Source organism: Euleptes europaea, chromosome 1 (assembly GCF_029931775.1).
Source record: "Euleptes europaea isolate rEulEur1 chromosome 1, rEulEur1.hap1, whole genome shotgun sequence".
Taxonomy (NCBI): Eukaryota; Metazoa; Chordata; class Lepidosauria; order Squamata; family Sphaerodactylidae; genus Euleptes; species Euleptes europaea.
In genome coordinates this window covers 6,404,310-6,422,101 of record NC_079312.1, presented here as the reverse complement: position 1 = coordinate 6,422,101, position 17,792 = coordinate 6,404,310, and the positions used below count along the sequence as shown (strand labels likewise).

The window sequence follows — 17,792 nt, the reverse complement described above, 5'->3', positions numbered from 1 at the left end:
AGAAGTGACGTGGTTAGACTGTCAGATTAGGTCTGGGGGACGTAGGTTTGAATCCCCACCCTGCCTCAAAAGCTACCTGGGTGTCCTCGGGCCAGTCACACCCTCTCAGGCTGACATACCTTGCAGGCGTCTTGTGAGGAGAAAGGGGAGAAGGGCAGAACATGGCAGGCCACTTTGGGCCCCCACTGGGGGCCCAAATGAGATTTAAATGAGATTTAAAAACATTAAAATAAGATTTAAATGAGATTTAAAAACATTAAAAACAGATGACGATCAGACCTAAGAGAACAGCAAGAGCACACAGTGCCTGAAATAGTAATGACTCCCCAGCTTCCCTTTTTTTTTTTTGACCTTCCGCCCTCCAGAGATCAAGCTGGCCAAGCTGACGAACATAGCTAATAAAAAACCGAGAGAAGATTTTACAAATTTTACTGAAGATTTTACTGGAAACTATATTACGAATACATTGCAAAATAATTCAACTAAGTAGAAAGCTATAATCCGAAATAACAATATAAAGTTATGATATATGCAAGCATGCCATCATTTTTATATCTATTTTTTAAATTCCATATAGATTACTTTTGATATTAGCAAATATATGGATTTTTTTAATTATTATTTTTACTATTTTACTATTTGTGTTAACCTGTGGGTAGAGCATAACACTAAGGGTTTTAATGGTAAATTGTGAAGAGCCGTGCTGGTCTTTGACTGTTTTAATAAAGATTGATTGATTGATTGAACCTGCTTTTTAAATTCCATATAAGCTAACTTTTGGTATCAGCAAATACATGGATAAATATATAACAAGTCAATGCAGTTTTAACCAATCAATATTATGTTGTGTAAGCATCTAATAGTTTTATAACAGATTAAGTGAGAAAGATTATAAACCCATTCCAGTTATTCATAAACAGTAACTTGTCCTAGAGATATATTGACAGGCAGAATTGTTACGTTGTGTGGTTTGTATGCCTTCAGTTGTATGTTGTTGTATGTCTTATAGGTTAAAAAATAAACAAATTAGAAAAGGCAACAAAACAAAACAGAAAGGCCTCCTTAAAAAGGTTATCTGCTGCTTAATACAAGTGTTGGTAAAGCATAATGGAAAGATTCCTGCAGCATTCCCCAACCAGAGAAACCCTCCCCCTCCCATGGGAGCAGGAGGCCAATTTACACAGCCATTGCAAAGTTGGGAACAGGGAGTAAGAAAAAGGGTGGAGCCACTTAAGAGTCCCAGAGGTGCTGGATGGCCCCGATCCTGGGGCAGACAACTGGAGAAGAGCCAAGCATCATGGAAAGATCATGGAAGCCAGGGCATTTGCGGAGGATGCGGAGAAGAGGAAGGAAGGCCTTGTTTTCAACTATGAAGGGCCACCCCGCCCCCAAGAGGTTTTCTACCTTTTGACTCACTGTGCAGACAAGAAATCTAAACACGCTAACAAGTTTGTTTACAGTGGGTAGCCGTGTTAGTCTACCTGCAGCAGTAGAAAAGAGCAAGAGTCCAGTAGCACCTTAAAGACTAACAAAAATATTTTCTGGCAGGGTATGAGCTTTCGTGAGCCACCGCTCATCTTTAAGGTGCTACTAGACTCTTGCTCTTTTCTACTGCTAACAAGTTTGAAGAGCACTGTATGCAAAATAAAAACAAGAATTTTGAAGGGCGCCTTTTAATTATAGGGTACTTCTGGTCTGGAAACTGTTATCCATTTTAAGCGGCTCCAAGATCTATGTTCTTATGCTGTGGCAGGGGGTATGCTGGACTTTAATTAATGAATATTAATATTTCAGGTTAATTATCCTATTTTACTTTTCACGCCCCCTCAGGCAGGTTCCTTGGAGAACCAGCATTAAAATTCTCTACATAAAGTTTTGTCCTACAAGAATGCAAAGTGAGGCTTTGCGGCTGGTTTCAGGAAACCCCAAGGGCGACTTTCCAGAACTTGGTGGCTCATCCAGAAGGGATCATCGGATCCTCCCAGGCGCCCCACGCTGCAAGAGAGGCAGGTTGCCAGAAACAAAGGATCGCGCTTTAGCCGAGGCCGCTGAGGAGCGCCAAAACCACAGAAGGCGCCCAGAAAAGATTTGCTTCAACTTCTTCAGGAAGAAAGAGCCATAGCAGAGTACACGAGTGCCCACCCTGCACCACCACCACGCCCGGCGGATGGGAAGGGTCGGAACAAAATCCTTTGCAGACTGCAGCCGAAGAGGTACAGAAACCGACAGCACAGTGGAGCCGGCGGAGCATTAAGGAAGAGCTTGGCTCTGCCTGCAGGGGGGAAAAGCTGGGGAAATGGAGCCCCGCTGGTTAATCATATGGTTTTTTTGGGGGGTTGTTGTTGTTTTTGCAGGGGGTCTTTGCAACATCTCAAATGCCCCCCCCCCCGGGCTATTCCACTGTCAAAACCAGGGAAGGTTTTTGCAAAGGAACTATTCTCTTATTGCTTACCAGTTCTTTTGAAAAGTCCCCACCGGCGCTTCCCGCCTCTCTTCCTCTCCCCAGGCACAAGCCGGAAGTGCTTGCCCCAAGTCAGGCGGGCTTCTTGGTTGATGCCGCTCTAGGAATTGAGACTCCTTCCGTTTAACCCTTAGGCTGTCTCTCTCCAAAATGCGCCTCCTTGCTTCGCCCCGCCGGAGGCTGCGTCTTCCTTGCGCCCCTGCGAGCCCCACTTTCCCTGCCAAAGTGCAGCAAAGGGAAGGCAGGATTCGCCCCCCCTCCTTTTCCACCCCAGCTGATGCTCCTTCTTGCCTCCAAGGAGGGATCCTAAAGAGGGAGCAGCGCAGCCGATGCCTGGGAAAGGCTCTGTATGTGTGGCTCAAGACAGTGAGCCCGGCCAGAAGCTTCTCCCCTTCCTCCATGCAGCTCTTGGGAATCACAAGAGGGTCTTTCCCAGCATATATAAATATATAATGCGGAGTTACTGGATGTGGCACCCCCTCCCATTAGCTTCGTTCCTCCCCTCCTGAACCTCACAGGAGAAGCTGTGTCATGGGTTGTGGCTTGATGTGGGGTGAGAGGAGGAGGACGGACCCTCAACCAGATGTGCATAGGAGGGAGTCCAGTTTCCCGGTCTGGGGATCCCTTTGGTCCCAGCCAAGGACAGCTAAAGAACTGGATTCAGACGGAAGCCCCCAAACCCAAGAACACCACAAAATGCAGTGAATAGCATTTATTAAAGGGATGTGCAGAAATAGACAATATAAGAGCCGTGAACAGCAAGGATGAACTAATAAAAAGGTCAATCATGAACCTAAGCGCATTGACAAGCATTGGTTCTCTAATTCCAGATGTTAAGCGGACATGACTGAGTCCCCTCAAAGATGGCGTCAAGATAATTTGTGCAGGCTACAACTCTCCACAAATTAAACTTCTTTTGATATTTTAAATGGGACTACGTCCATAATTTGAAACTGCTTTCTCTTAAGTGGAGGCTAGAGATTATTTCTAATTCAATATAGACTTTGGCTTCTTGAGCTTCCCTTGAGGCCATAAATCAAAGTCCAAAACAGGTGTTCCGGCCAACCTGGCCCCCCAAAATCAAGAGGTGTCCCAAAGAGAGATGTAATCCACACAAGGCTAAGAGGAAAATGAAGGATCTTTCTTTATGCCCAACGAGATGCATTGGCAGGATTCTAGTTGACCAATCTTACTCCCAGGAGTCTTTATGGTGACCCTCAGTGATCTACCACTGAGCCACGACCACTCTGGGGGTGGTGGGGAATATTGTCCTGCTTTTACCTGGAATAAAGAGGATGTGGGTGATTACTGAAAACCTGCAAACTCTATTTGCCTGGAGGGAGGAGAAAGAAATCTGTGTGTCCGCTGTGGGAAGGGGAAAATCTCTCTCCAACCACTCCTCATCCCCCTTTAAAAAGAGTTAGCTTCTCTCCAGCTTGAGGTGTTTGCCATCAAAGTCTCCCTGCAGATTGAGGACTCCTGACTATAGGGCCACCCTCTCTCTCTTGGCCTCCTGGTGCCTTTAAGAAAAGAGGCTTCTCTTGACCCTGGCTTTTCACTAAGGGCTCCATTTATGATCTGCTCTTGGCCCGAGGACTGTTTCTAGATATGCTTTAGGCAGCTCAATGCTTGCTTTATCTCCTGGCTGGTTGACAATTGCCAGTTGAGTTTGGTTTTACTTTTAATGCTGAGCTGCCTTCAGCAGGTCTCTGGAGAGGCGGCCTATAAATACTCTAAGGCAGTGGATCCCAACGTGGGGCACATGCCCCACAGGGGGGCAATTCGAGAATGAGTTATTAACAGTGAATTGTTTGCATTTCATATGGTTCTAGGGGCCTCATATACAGTATATAAATATATACTGTAACATACACATTTTTAAAATTAAAATCAGAATGTACGCGGCGCTCAGCTGGTGACAATGGAGAGGGGGAAAGCCTCCTCCACGTGAATAGTTGTTCACTTTTTGAATAATAAGAATTATATGTCACCGGGGGGGGGGGGCATCAGGATTTCAGAGATGCTCAGGTGGGGCATGGCCAAAAAAAGGTTGGGAACCTCTGCACCTTCTCAAGCTCTGTAATATCCTTTTTGAGGTGTGGTGGCCAGAACTGTACACAGTATTCCAAGAGTGGTCTCACCACAGATTTGTACAAGGGCAGTATGATATCAGCAGTTTTATTCTCTTTTCCTTGTCTAATCATGGCCAGCATAGAATTTGCCTTTTTTACAGCAGCCGCACACTGGGTTGACATCTTCATTGAGCTAGCCACTACCACCCCAAGATCCCTTTCTTGGTATGTCGCTGCCAGCACAGATCCCATCAGTGCATATGTGAAGTTGGGATTTTTCCCCCCAATATGCATCACTTTACACTTACTCACATTGAAACTCATTTGCCAGTATGTAGAGATCCTTCTGGAGCTCTTCACAGTCTGATTTTGTTTTAACCACCGTAAATAATTTGGTGTCATCTGCAAACTTGTCTATTTTACTGTTTAACCCCAACTTTACTGTTTAACCCCAACTTGAAACAGATATTTTTGCTACGCTCTCATATAGAGTTAAATTACTGCTGTGTTGAGCAAAAAAGCCCTTTTTTAATGTTTTTTTATGAAGGGCAGCAGGAGCAGGTATAATGTTCCCATCCTGTTGCTAATCAATGCAAAGATGACAACAGAAATGTTGTCGCTGTAGAATCTATTCTGTGTCTGGCAAAAGATGAAGGCCTTTGACTACAATTACCAGTTCGGTGACAAAAAGCTCTTTGGCCTACTTTGTATATTTTCACAGGTTCCTCTCTCTCCTCCAGCAGTATCCATTTTAAAATGTTTCTTGTAAAGAAAACGACACTAACAATTATTCTTACTTCCAGCCTACCAAGCAAAAGCTGAATTTAGCACCAAAAGTCTAGATAGTGATGCCTGGCAAGGTTGGGCTGGAGGCTGAAGATCTTGTAAAACTGGCAAAATTCATATGGTTCCTTAAGATTTATAAGGTTTCCTCCACATTCCAAGCGATGAGCCTGTCACTCTGAGGAAACAATTTTTACAATCCAAGTGCCGATCTAGTTTCTGAAGTGTGAATTCATCGATGGGTGTTAACTCTGAGCAAAGCCCTTTCCTCACTGCAAGCATTTCTCCTCAGTGTGGATACGCTGATGTCTACTAAGGGTGGCAATGAGTTCCTTTATTATGCTTCCCATGATGGATTTTCGTTTGTTCTGAATCTACATACAACCCATCAGTTTTTTCAGGTGCGTCCTCAGTTCTCATATTTCAGGAAATGGAGAACAAGTTATCTACTTTCTCTGAATCCTGCAAAACTTTCTAATTATTAGTTGGGGCAGCCTGGGGAGACAAGATGGCATCGGCATGATAACAGCTAACAGAAAGAGCTCCCAAATTACAACAGAACTTACCTCCTATAACTTAATCCAAACGGAACGTGATGACACCCAAAGGGGAAAAACAGTCTATTAAGCTGTGAACTCTGAGCAAAGATCTTTCCACAGTGCAAGCATTTATAAGGTTTCTCCCAAGTGTGCAAGGTTTGCTTCCCTTGCTTTATAAGGTTTCTCTCCAATGTGGATACATTGATGGACAGTGAGATTTGAACTCTGAGCAAAGCTCTTTCCACACTGCAAGCATTTATAAGGTTTCTCCCCAGTGTGGGTACGCTGATGTTTAGTAAGTTCTGAACTTGAAGCAAAGCTCTTTCCACACTGCAAGCATTTATAAGGTTTCTCCCCAGTGTGGGTACGCTGATGTTTAGTAAGTTCTGAACTTGAAGCAAAGCTCTTTCCACACTGCAAGCACTTATAAGGTTTCTCCCCAGTGTGGGTACGCTGATGGACAGTAAGCAGAGAACTCCAAGCAAAGCTCTTTCCACACTGCAAGCACTTATAAGGTTTCTCCCCAGTGTGGGTACGCTGATGGACAGTAAGCTTTGCATTCTCAGCAAAGCTCTTTCCACACTGCAAGCATTTAAAAAGTTTCTCACCAGTGTGGATACGTTGATGGACAGTAAGATGTGCTTTCTGAGCAAAGGCCTTTTTACACTGAAAGCATTTAAAAGGTTTCTCCCCACTGTGGATACGCTGATGGATAGTAAGCTTTGCATTCTCAGCAAAGCTCTTTCCACACTGCAAGCATTCATAAGGTTTCCCCTCAGTGTGGATACGCTGATGTCGAGTAAGCTGTGAACCCTGAGCAAAGCTCTTTCCACACTGCAAGCATTCATAAGGTTTCCCCCCAGTGTGGATACGCTGATGGATAGTAAGCTCTGAACTCTGAGCAAAGTTCTTTCTGCACTGCAAGCATTTATAAGGTTTCTCCCCAGTGTGGGTACGCTGATGGACAGTAAGATGTGCTTTCTGAGCAAAGCCCTTTTTACACTGAAAGCATTTAAAAGGTTTCTCCCCAGTGTGGGTACGCTGATGGATAGTAAGCTGTGAAACCTGAGCAAAGCTCTTTCCACACTGCAAGCACTTATAAGGTTTCTCCCCAGTGTGGGTACGCTGATGGATAGTAAGCTGTGAAACCTGAGCAAAGCTCTTTCCACACTGCAAGCACTTATAAGGTTTCTCCCCAGTGTGGGTACGCTGATGTACAGTAAGCTGTGAACCCAGAGCAAACCTCTTTTCACACTGCAAGCACTTATAAGGTTTCTCCCCTGTGTGGATACGCTGATGGATAGTAAGCTGTGAACCCTGAGCAAAGCTCTTTCCACACTGCAAGCACTTATAAGGTTTCTCCCCAGTGTGAGTACGCTGATGTTTAGTAAGTTCTGAACTTGAAGCAAAGCTCTTTCCACACTGCAAGCACTTATAAGGTTTCTCCCCAGTGTGGGTATGCTGATGTTTAGTAAGTTCTGAACTTGAAGCAAAGCTCTTTCCACACTGCAAGCATTTATAAGGTTTCTCCCCTGTGTGGATACGCTGATGGATAGTAAGCTGTGAACCCTGAGCAAAGCTCTTTCCACACTGCAAGCACTTATAAGGTTTCTCCCCAGTGTGGGTACGCTGATGTTTAGTAAGTTCTGAACTTGAAGCAAAGCTCTTTCCACACTGCAAGCACTTATAAGGTTTCTCCCCAGTGTGGGTACGCTGATGGACAGTAAGCAGAGAACTCCAAGCAAAGCTCTTTCCACACTGCAAGCACTTATAAGGTTTCTCCCCAGTGTGGGTACGCTGATGTTTAGTAAGTTCTGAATTCCGAGTAAAGCTCTTTCCACACTGCAAGCATTTATAAGGTTTCTCCCCTGTGTGGATACGCTGATGGATAGTAAGATGTGAACCCTGAGCAAAGCTCTTTCCACACTGCAAGCACTTATAAGGTTTCTCCCCAGTGTGGGTACGCTGATGGATAGTAAGTTCTGAACTTGAAGCAAAGCTCTTTCCACACTGCAAGCACTTATAAGGTTTCTCCCCAGTGTGGGTATGCTGATGTTTAGTAAGTTCTGAACTGGAAGCAAAGCTCTTTCCACACTGCAAGCACTTATAAGGTTTCTCCCCAGTGTGGGTATGCTGATGGATAGTAAGCAGAGAACTCCAAGCAAAGCTCTTTCCACACTGCAAGCACTTATAAAGTTTCTCCCCAGTGTGGGTACGCTGATGTTTAGTAAGTTCTGAATTCCGAGTAAAGCTCTTTCCACACTGCAAGCATTTATAAGGTTTCTCCCCTGTGTGGATACGCTGATGGATAGTAAGCTCTGAATTCCGAGTAAAGCTCTTTCCACACTGCAAGCATTTATAAGGTTTCTTTCCAGTGTAGATACACTGATGTCTAGTAAGCTTTGAACTCTGAGCAAAGCTCCTTCTACGCTCTAAGCATTTACCAGGTTTCTCCCCTGTGTGGATTCTCCAGTGTGTATCAAACACCTGGGATTCAGCAGCCTGAGAAGCAGAGCAATCTTTCACCCTCTTCCTTTTCGTTCCAGCATTTCTCTTCTGCTGTTTTTCGTCAAATAAGAGGTGTTGTGGTTCACCCTCAGAGTTTTTCTGGCAACCATCAGCCGCTGAAATAAAGAGAAACTACTTGTAAGACCTTCAAGCAAAAGTGGAATCAAGTAAAGATCATTAACTGCTCTTCACAGTGAAAGAACTGGAATCACTTAAAGGGGAGACAAATCTTGCCCTGTATGAATCAGCTGTTGATGCTTCCTTGGAGGGTAGATCCAGCAGAGACAAGGTAGCCCAGTGCAGCTTCCATGTTTAGAGGCTGTCTCTCTCTGCTTCCTTGGAGGATAGTTCCAGCAGAGACAAGGTTGCCCAGCGGAACATCCATGCTTAGAGGCCGTCTCTCTGAAGAGGGAGGCTTTGGAGCTGCTCCTTTATTTGTGAAACTTCCCAGGACTCAAGTTGACCACTGTGTGAAATAGAAGGCTGGACTAGAGGGACCTCTAGCAAATCTCTTTCTATATTTGAACTCAGAACCGACTGCGTTCACTGGACAGTGAGTTTTGAGCAGCTTTATCCCTGAAATAGGGAGACCCCATCAGAGCTCCAAACTAGTAAAAGCTTACCGTATTCTCCACTCCCCGAAAAGTTCGGCCTCCCAAGCCCTGTGTTCTGTGGCCCTGCCTGCAGAGCAGAAGCAGGTGGTGACTGGAGACTGGGAATTTCCAGGGGTGCCCCTCATCTGGGGAATATTCCCCACCTTTAAACTCACCTGGAGCTGACCTTGCCCAGTGAAAACATTTCTTTTCAACCTGCCCTTAACTTGGGGGTTTATCTTTTTAGCTGCTTTAGCGTCTTCCTTAAACTTGAGGAGTGTTCTCAGGAGATTTTTGAGGCAACTTTGTGGCTTTTTTATGCTATTCTTGTGCTCCTGGATTTTTAAACCGATTGTTTTTTAGGCAGTATTTAGGATCTTATGCTATTGTTTTGTGAACACACTAGCAAAAACAAAACAAAAACTTGTGGGTATCAGAGGAGCATGCCTATTATTTTGGGTGCGGTGGAACACAGGCAGGATGGTGCTGCTGCACTCGTCTTGTTTGTGGCTTCCTAGAGGCACCTGGTTGGCCACTGTGTGAACAGACTGCTGGACTTGATGGGCCTTGGTCTGACCCAGCAGGGCCTTTCTTATGTTCTTATGACTATTATCTGCACTGTTGTTAGATTTATGTACAGCAGTACTACTTGCTTATCTAAGGGTTATTCTTATCGTACTAGATGTGCATATATTGTGAACAGTTGAATCTTTAATTGTTTAATTGACTTAATCATTACAAGCCAGTACTTATTGAAGAAAATTGTTTTTCTTTGGATTGGATTGCGAACAGGCAGCATACAAATAAATTAATGTGTATTAAAGCCGAGCACAATAAATATTTCCTGCCAATCTTAGATACAAACTAGCCAGCATTTTGTTCCTGTTTTAAGTTTCTCTTTCACACTTGAGAAAGCATTCCTGGCCATTCTCAGGCTGTTGCCTCTAGAGAAATCCCTCCGTTTCCCAACTGGTGAAATCTAGCCCAAGAGAAGTCCTACCCGCTTCCACCACACAAATAGGCAGCTACCTGCTGATCTCTCTGTTTCTTCAGCATCTTGGATAAGTGGATCTCCTGCTTCTTCCACTTGGGACATGGAATCAGGTTGGAGAAGCAGAAGTCCTTCTACAGGGAAAAGAAACAGACCAGTGACTTCCAGACATTCCAACTCTAAGAAATATTCAGATGTTTAAACCAGACTCGAGCGTAGACAGAGCCACCGTTTCCCTCCAGCCTAGAACGGGAAAAGTGCACCCGCCCAACTGAATTCCAGAGAAGCCTCAGAGGCAGGAATTCAGCAAGCGAAGCTCATCAGGAAATAGAGCCAAACCTCACCTGCTGAAATCCTGTTCTTTTTTTGTTATTGTTTTGTGACTTCAGTGCTCTGCCATCTCTTTTAACTGAATCAGGAACCATGCCTAAGCTTATACTGGCGTAACAGGAATGAACACAGCAGAAGGGCCCCAATTCATCCTTCTTCCCCCTCTGCCCCACACTTATGCTCCTCAAGTCCCAGGGGAGGGGTGTAATGTCCTCAAGGCAAGCAAAGGTCTTTTCGAACTTTTGGAAAATGCATATTAAGGGCCCTATACAAGTATTATTATTGTTGTTATTATTTCAAATGCTCCTTTCCATGGCTGAGCTGAAAGGCCCAAGAGGAGGCCTCATTGACATCCCACAAACTGTTATTGCGGCCAATTCCCCTCCTGCCCTCCTTTCAATGGATTTCCCCCCCTGAAGAACAATGAAGTCGCTCAGTTCCTCAATGGGCAGTTGGGGGGGGGTGAGGGTGGATCTTCCTCCTCTGTCGTAGTCGTTTTTCTTTACAAATGCATTTTTCCTTTCGCTTCCACACTAATTCTAACGGAGTCCAGGAAGTATGCAGAGAACCCCTCCCTGGCCTGCCGTGAAATCTCCTGCATTCCATTATCCAGAGTCTCCACTGGAAGAGCCCTCCCAGGGCCCTTCCTGGGGGTGGTGGTGGTGGTGGAAAGTGCTGTCAGGTCACAGCTGAGTTATGGCAACCCTCTAGGGCAGGGGTGGGGAACCTTTTTTCTGCCAAGGGCTATTTGCATATTTATAACATTGTTCAAGGGCCATACCGGGCATAGATCTCCTGGTATTTTTCTTGGGGGGGGGGGGAGAAGTTAGGGTTGCCAGGTCCTCTTCACCACTGGCGGGAGGTTTTGGGGGTGGAGCCTGAGGAGGGCGGGGTTTGGGGAGGAAGACTGCATAGCCATAGAGCCCAATGGCCAAAGCGGCCATTTTCTCCATGGGAACTGATCTCTATTGGCTGGAGATCAGTTGTAATAGCAGGAGATCTCCAGCCACCACCTGGAGGTTGGCAACCCTAATGGAGGCTACACAGAGAAGGCTTGGAGGGTGCCTCTGCTCCCCCAGGTCTTCCCCCTCCTCCCATGTGGGAGGGCAGCCAGCAGTGGGCCCAAGCAACCAAGGTGCAGTGGGGTGCAGCTTGCAGCCTGCGGTCAATCTGCAGGGAAGGAAAGAAGGAAGGAAGGAAAGAAGGAAAGGAAGAAAGAAGGAAAGAAAGAAGAAAAGAAGGAAGGAAGGCAAGAAGGCAAGCAAGCAAGCAAGAGGAAGGAGAAAAAAAGAAAAAGAGAAAGAGAGAGGGGGGAGAAAGAGATAGAAAAAGAGGAAAGGAGAGAGACAGAAAAAGGAAGAAAAGAGAGAAATGCCTTCACACACACACAGCTGGCTCCATGCGACTGGGCTTCAGCCTTCCCACATCCCCCCCCCCCCCGTTCACAAAAGTCCTCCACCTGATCGGCTCCCACACGCATGCTCTGCTGCCAGGAGCGGCTGGCTTTTTCCTCTTCCTCCCCCCTCCCTCAGCAGCAAAAGAGGTTTAAACTGTTGTACTGCGGCGTACAGGAATGCTTCACCTTCCCTTGGGGGAAGCATATTTCTCCTTCCTCCCTCCTCTCGCAGATTAACAGCTGGCAGTCGGCGAAGGGGGTTTAAAGGGGCCGCAGCATTCCTGCATGCTGCGGCTTCAGGGAGGGCCATGCTGTGCTGTGTTTCTGTGGCAGGGCCCTGAAGCTCCCAAGGGCCACCAAAAATAGCCTCGGGGGCCGTAAACGGCCCACGGGCCGTTCCCCATCCCTGCTCTAGGGTTTGCAGGGCAAGAAAGGGACAGAGGTGGTTTGCCATTGCCTTCCTCTGCATAGCAACCGTGCACTTTCTTGGGGATCTCCCATTCAAGTACCCACCTGGAATGACCCTGGTTAGCTTCCATGGGCTGTTGAGAATGGGCTAACCTGGCCTATTCATGTCAGAGGAATGGTTTCTGCCTTCAGCATCTCTGAATCAAGGGAAATGAGAGCCTTACCAAGGGAGGCCACATTCTCATGATTGTCCTCCATGACTTCCTTGTGAAGCCTTCTTTGGTCTGGATCCAGCAGGGCCCACTCCTCCTCGGTGAAATGAACAGATATCTCCTGAAAGGTCACCAGACCCTGAAAAGAGAAAGAAGAAACTCCTCTGCCATCACAGATAATGTAACAACCTTTCCCCTTCTTAGGGGCATTCCAAAAGGAATATAATTAGATGTTTGATTTCAGGGTTCAAACCTTCATCAGATGTTTTCATTTTCTATTCAGTGAGCAGCACAGATAGCAGCTGAGGGAAAGTGATAGTGATTCCGCCCAGCCTAGGGAGGGAGTAGGGAGACACTCAAGGGCATGATCCAGAGTTCCACACATACCTGATCTGGCTGCACGGAAGCTGCTTTTTCTCCATCACAAAAAGATGGCAAAGAAGGAATCATTGGTTTTATGGCATCACCTGGAAGGATAAGGTGGTCAATGGAAGGCGTTCTATACTTTCCAAGTACTTTGCGTTATACTTTATAAGGGGGGGATTAGATTCTCCCTCTCTGGGCTCATGATCACAACTGTCCCTGCACCCTTATTTCACATACTTTTTTGCCTCCACACTTTTGCCAAATCTAAACTTTATTTTATTTATTGCTCGTATTTCTAACCCGCCCTCCCCGGGCGCAGCAGGCTCAGGGTGGGTAACAATCTAAAACCAACCAAAATTCATAACATCCATAAAACATCTGAATAACAGTTAATATAAAACCCTAAGCCATTAAATAATTGAAATTAAAAATCAGAACTAAAAGAGAGCCTGCCGTGCCCCTTGTGCTGATTGTAGAGCAGGCAGTCACCCCTCCAAAACTATACAATATACATATGGGAGGGGAGGGAGGCCAGTAAAGGTGGTACCCGTGGCCATCCTCAACTATAGGCCTGGAGGAAAACCTCTGTCTTGCAGGCTTTGTGGAACTTTGTAAGCTCCCGCAGGGCCCTCAGGGTACTAGGCAGAGCATTCCACTAGGCCGGAGCCAGGGCTGAAAAAGCCCTGGCTCTTGTTGAGGACAGCCGCACATTCTTAGGGCTAGGAACCCCCTAGCAAGTTATCATCTGACGATCATAATGTCCATCGGGGGGTATACCAGGAGAGGCGGTCCCGAAGAGACAAGGTCCTGAGAAGATAATCTTGGTCCTGTTATCATATACAAAACTATTTGTCTGTTTGTCCGATGGGTCAGAAGTCACAGATATAAGGAAGAACTCTGCAATGCAGTGCAATGGACAGGCAGTGGTAAACAAGTACACAAATGCAGCCACCAAATCCCAGAATCTCCTTCCTTGCGGCAAGACTATTAGCTCACACAGAAAAAGGCAGCCTTGCTTTTGATGAAGGACCAGCAGTTACCCTCTTGACATGGCACTGAGATGACACGGAGGTAGATGCTACTGACACATCACCTTTATTCCATTTGCACGCCTTCTTCCGGATTTCACCCCCAGTCTACAATCCTAGCCCAAATACTCTATTCCATCTTCCAGTACTTTATTCCATCTTCTAAAGATTCTGTGTTGTTAAATTCAAATATTTTTATTGAATCTTAAACTGTTGTCATATCTTGTAATCCACTGGTTTCCTGACTTTCTCATCTAATGTTTACTGATTGCGTTTATTTTTATTCGATATAGATACTCCACCTTGAGTCCCAGTTAGAAAGGCAGAGTAGAAATGAAAATAGCGTTCATATTATTAATAATTTGGTTTATTGGAGTTTATTATTAGACTTCTATCCCGCTCTTTCCCTCCTAAAACAAGCCTCAGGTTGGCTTACAACATATAAGCAAAAACATCAATATATAAACCTGCACACTAATACCAATATAAAATTAAATACAAAAAATATATATATAATACAATGTCACATCCCCAAATTTAGAAAACCTGATGACAGCACCATATCTCAGATGACAACTTGTAAAAACTGATTAAAATACAATTTTTTACAACAAAACGGGGGTCAAAATAAACCACACAAAAACAATAACGAAGTCTGAATCAGAATGATGTAATATAGTGACTGATGAGGAGGCCAGAAAAAGAAAGCCAGGGTGGGTTCAGGAAGTGGTCCCAACGAATAGCCCACCTTAGCATAGAACTGTCCGTTGCTATCCTCAACTGCAAGCATAGTGAAACATATCTGTCTTGCAAGCCCTGAGAAACTGAGTTAGGCCTCTCAGATTTCGGATCTCCCTAGACAGAGTTCCACCATGTAGGGGTCTGGTTAAGCACAGCAGGAACATCTTTGGGCCAGGGACCCCTAGCAGATTATCTCCTCACGAGTTTAACGCTCTCCGAAGCGTCCATTGTGAAAGGCGGTCCCATAAATACGAGGGTCCCAGGCCACACAGGGCTTTAAAAGTAAGCATCAACACCGTGACCTTGATCCAGGATACCATCTGGAGCCAGTGCAGCTGATGGAGCATGGATCATATATGTGCTCTCCACAGGGTCCCTGTGAGGACCCGTATAGCTGCACTGTATTGTTAGAAGAAGAGTTGGTTTTTATATGCCGATTTTCTGTACCACTTTAAGGAGAATCATACCAGCTTACAGTCTCCTTCCCTTTCCCTCCCCACAACAGACACCTTGTGAGGTGAGACTGAGAGAGCTCTAAGAGAACTGTGACTAGCCCAAGGTCACCCAGCTGGCTTCATGTGTAGCAGTGGGGAAGCCAACCCGGTTCACCAGATTAGAATCCGCCACTCATGTGGAGCAGTAGGGAATCAAACCCAGTTCTCCAGATTACAGGCCACCGCTCTTAACCACTGATATAACAACAACAGAATATCATATTCACTAAGAATGAGGAGACCAGGGATGTCATACTGACAAACATGGCTATTTACAGAATGATCCAAGATATTTTTTTGACAGAACTTCACCCACTCCGGCATTTAACACCCACTTAGATGCAACAAAGTTTTAATACCACCAACTGCCACCTTCCACCACCACCCTTCTCAGGTTTGTCAACTCAAGACTCTCCTTGCCCTGTCGATAACTGGGTAGCAAAAAGGTCTTGAATTTAAAGTATTGGAAGTTACTACGGCCTAAGAGCTCCTGAAAGCTTATGACTTTGTAGCTCTTTCTATTGGCCCAATGCACTATTTTCCCAATTTCTGACATTATTCATCATCATTTGAGTTTGGAGGCGTTTCTGTCGTCAACTCCTTTAATGTATTTGTCCTGTTATCCTGCAGGGATTTTAAATTGATTCTAGGTTTCTACTCCCTCAAGCGGAATTTCTAAACTGAGAGGCTGCAGTGGAGCATCTTTCCCACACAAGACGCTCAAGGAGGCCATCCAGTGGGAACGACACCCCTTTGGGTCTTACCTGGAAAAGCTGGTCTGTGGTAAAGCTCCTGCGCCATCCTCTCCTGCACCTGAAACAGAAGTAGGGATTGGTGAAAGAGGAGGCTGATGAGAAAAGGAAGAGGAAGACATGCAAAGGAGGGTTTCCAAAATGTTCCGGCAATCCCTGTCGATTTTGCGGGAATCTTTGATCATAGCCTATGCTCCAGCACACTACCTAGATGCAAACTTCTCACCTGCTGGTCCTGATTCTTGCCCTCTGCCTGGCTCAGGAGGAAGCCTTCTGCTAGGGCCACCGCCTGCGAACTGGTCTCTGGCCCACATTCCCTGACCCAGCTCTCCATCTCCGGGGGCAGGATGGCCAGGAACTGCTCCAAGATCACCAGGTCCAGCACCTCCTTCTTGCTGTGCTTTTGCGGCTTCAGCCATTGATGGCAAAGATGGTGGAGTCGGCTGCAGGCCTCTCGGGGCCCCTTGTCCTCCTGATAGCAGAACTGCCTGAATTGCTGGCGATGCACATCTGGAGAGAGGACGTTGTTCTCTTCTTGGGTCTTCTGCACCGCTCCTTCCCATATCTCCGCTCTGCTCCCAGCCTCGGTGGCATCAAGGCCTTTTCTTGATTCAGGGACAGCTGAGTCCGGCTCTCTCCTCATCCTCCCTTCTGCTGTAAAGAGACTCCACTTGCACTAGCAGATTGCCTTCTTCCACTGCCGGATTCTTCTATAAAGACAAGTGCTGGATCTGTAACCTCCTGAGAAGCCAAGACTGATTTTTGCATTGAGATTTTATGCACACTGTCAGGCTGCTATCTCGGTTCCGTTATTGCCTCTGTCTCTGTGTATTGTCTGCCCCCCAAGGTCGCATGCCTAAGCCTAAGCCTGGGAACTCAGCTCCTGGGAAACTGTATTCCTGCGTGTAATCTCCCGCCTTTCCTGCCTTATAATATCTCCCAGCTAGTGAGCCTTTCATAGCTGTCATTTTATTCGTTTGCACTGTATGCCTATTTGATCAGTAAAATCCACCTGTTTGGACTCTATACGACTTTGTGGTGATTTCTGGTTCTGTGGGCCAAGGGCTGACATTATGACAGCTATCTCACATCTTCACCATTCTCCTAGCCAGGCTGGAGCCCAGGGGGGTTCGCCTGCCACTTGGATGGGAGCTGTGCAGCTCTCCAGGTGATCTACTACCCTGGAGCCCTTCTCAGAGGACCCTACTCTGTTACAGGACTTAATTGCTGAACTTTTCCGGACGAACCGAGAGGTTTGCCGCTTGAGGGGACTGGTACACGCGCAGTGGCAATCTCTTACAGGACGTCTCTGGATGTTAACATCGGAGGATACTGATGCTCGTTTAGATCTTCAGGACTTGGATCAATTACTGGACGATGCCCGATTGGCGACTGAGGATTTACAAATATTAACTGGACTTCTGGATAATCTTATTTCTCGACAAACTCTTTCTACCATGGCGGGAGCCCCACCGGAGGGTTTTTCCCTGATCCCGGATGCGGCCAGCTGCCAGGCTGAGGCCAAGCGAGTCGCTATTAGCACCGCTCTTCTCCTTGTGGAATGTACAAAAGACACCCCGGTAGCCACCTTGGCTCAAGTTTTGACCCCGACGTTTGGAGCCGAGGCATCCGCACTGGCGGTTCGAGTACAACCTCTGCTGGGCGGGGAACCTGACCCCATACTCTTGCTCCTCGAGACAGAACTTTTGCCACGTATTACGGCAGAGGCTGCCCTAAGACTTGAGAACGCCAAAGTTCTTGCGGATCAGCAAGCCGCCGAAGCGGCTAGGGTCGCAAGAGAGAGAGAGGCGGCGGAAGCAGCCAGGGCGGCTGCAGCAAGGAATCAGGCGAACGTGGACACGCGCCCCAAGGACTATGTACTGGGATTATCAGGTCTCACCTTTTCCCCGGCGTTTGTCCCGTCGCGTACGACCCAACGCGCACGCCGTTTGGCTGACCGACGTCGAGACTCAGATGAGTCTGAAGACGAGGATTTATATGGGGATAGCTCTCAATGGGCCACGAGCTTCCGAACCAGTAAGCCTCATCTTACTGGGGGCCCAAGTGAGGAGGTTCATCTTTTACGAGCCCAGAATCGGGAGCTCTCCGACCGTGTGG

At 46.5% G+C, this 17,792-nt stretch overlaps 1 protein-coding gene across 1 annotated transcript; it reads right to left on the bottom strand.

The window, feature by feature from the left end:
* Positions 1-5,984: 5,984 nt before the first annotated feature.
* On the bottom strand, positions 5,985-16,317 carry LOC130475541 (zinc finger protein 431-like). The gene is made up of 5 exons (XM_056847379.1): positions 15,901-16,317; positions 12,301-12,432; positions 8,788-8,816; positions 6,921-7,854; positions 5,985-6,500 (listed from the first exon to the last, which is right to left on the bottom strand). Exons 1-5 carry the CDS (start codon positions 16,315-16,317, stop codon positions 5,985-5,987), a joined length of 2,028 nt encoding a protein of 675 aa, XP_056703357.1.
* Between the last annotated feature and the right edge of the window lie 1,475 nt (positions 16,318-17,792).

Excerpts from the sequence above, each read along its gene's own strand:
- LOC130475541 (XM_056847379.1), bottom strand. The coding sequence starts at position 16,317 with ATGAGGAGAGAGCCGGACTCAGCTGTCCCTGAATCAAGAAAAGGCCTT. Across the intron at positions 12,433-15,900 it reads GCAAGAATCAGGACCAGCAG|GGTCTGGTGACCTTTCAGGA; the intron begins GTGAGAAGTTTG and ends TTCTCTTTTCAG. Across the intron at positions 7,855-8,787 it reads GTTTCACAAATAAAGGAGCA|CTTTGCTTCAAGTTCAGAAC; the intron begins GCTCCAAAGCCT and ends GTGTGGAAAGAG.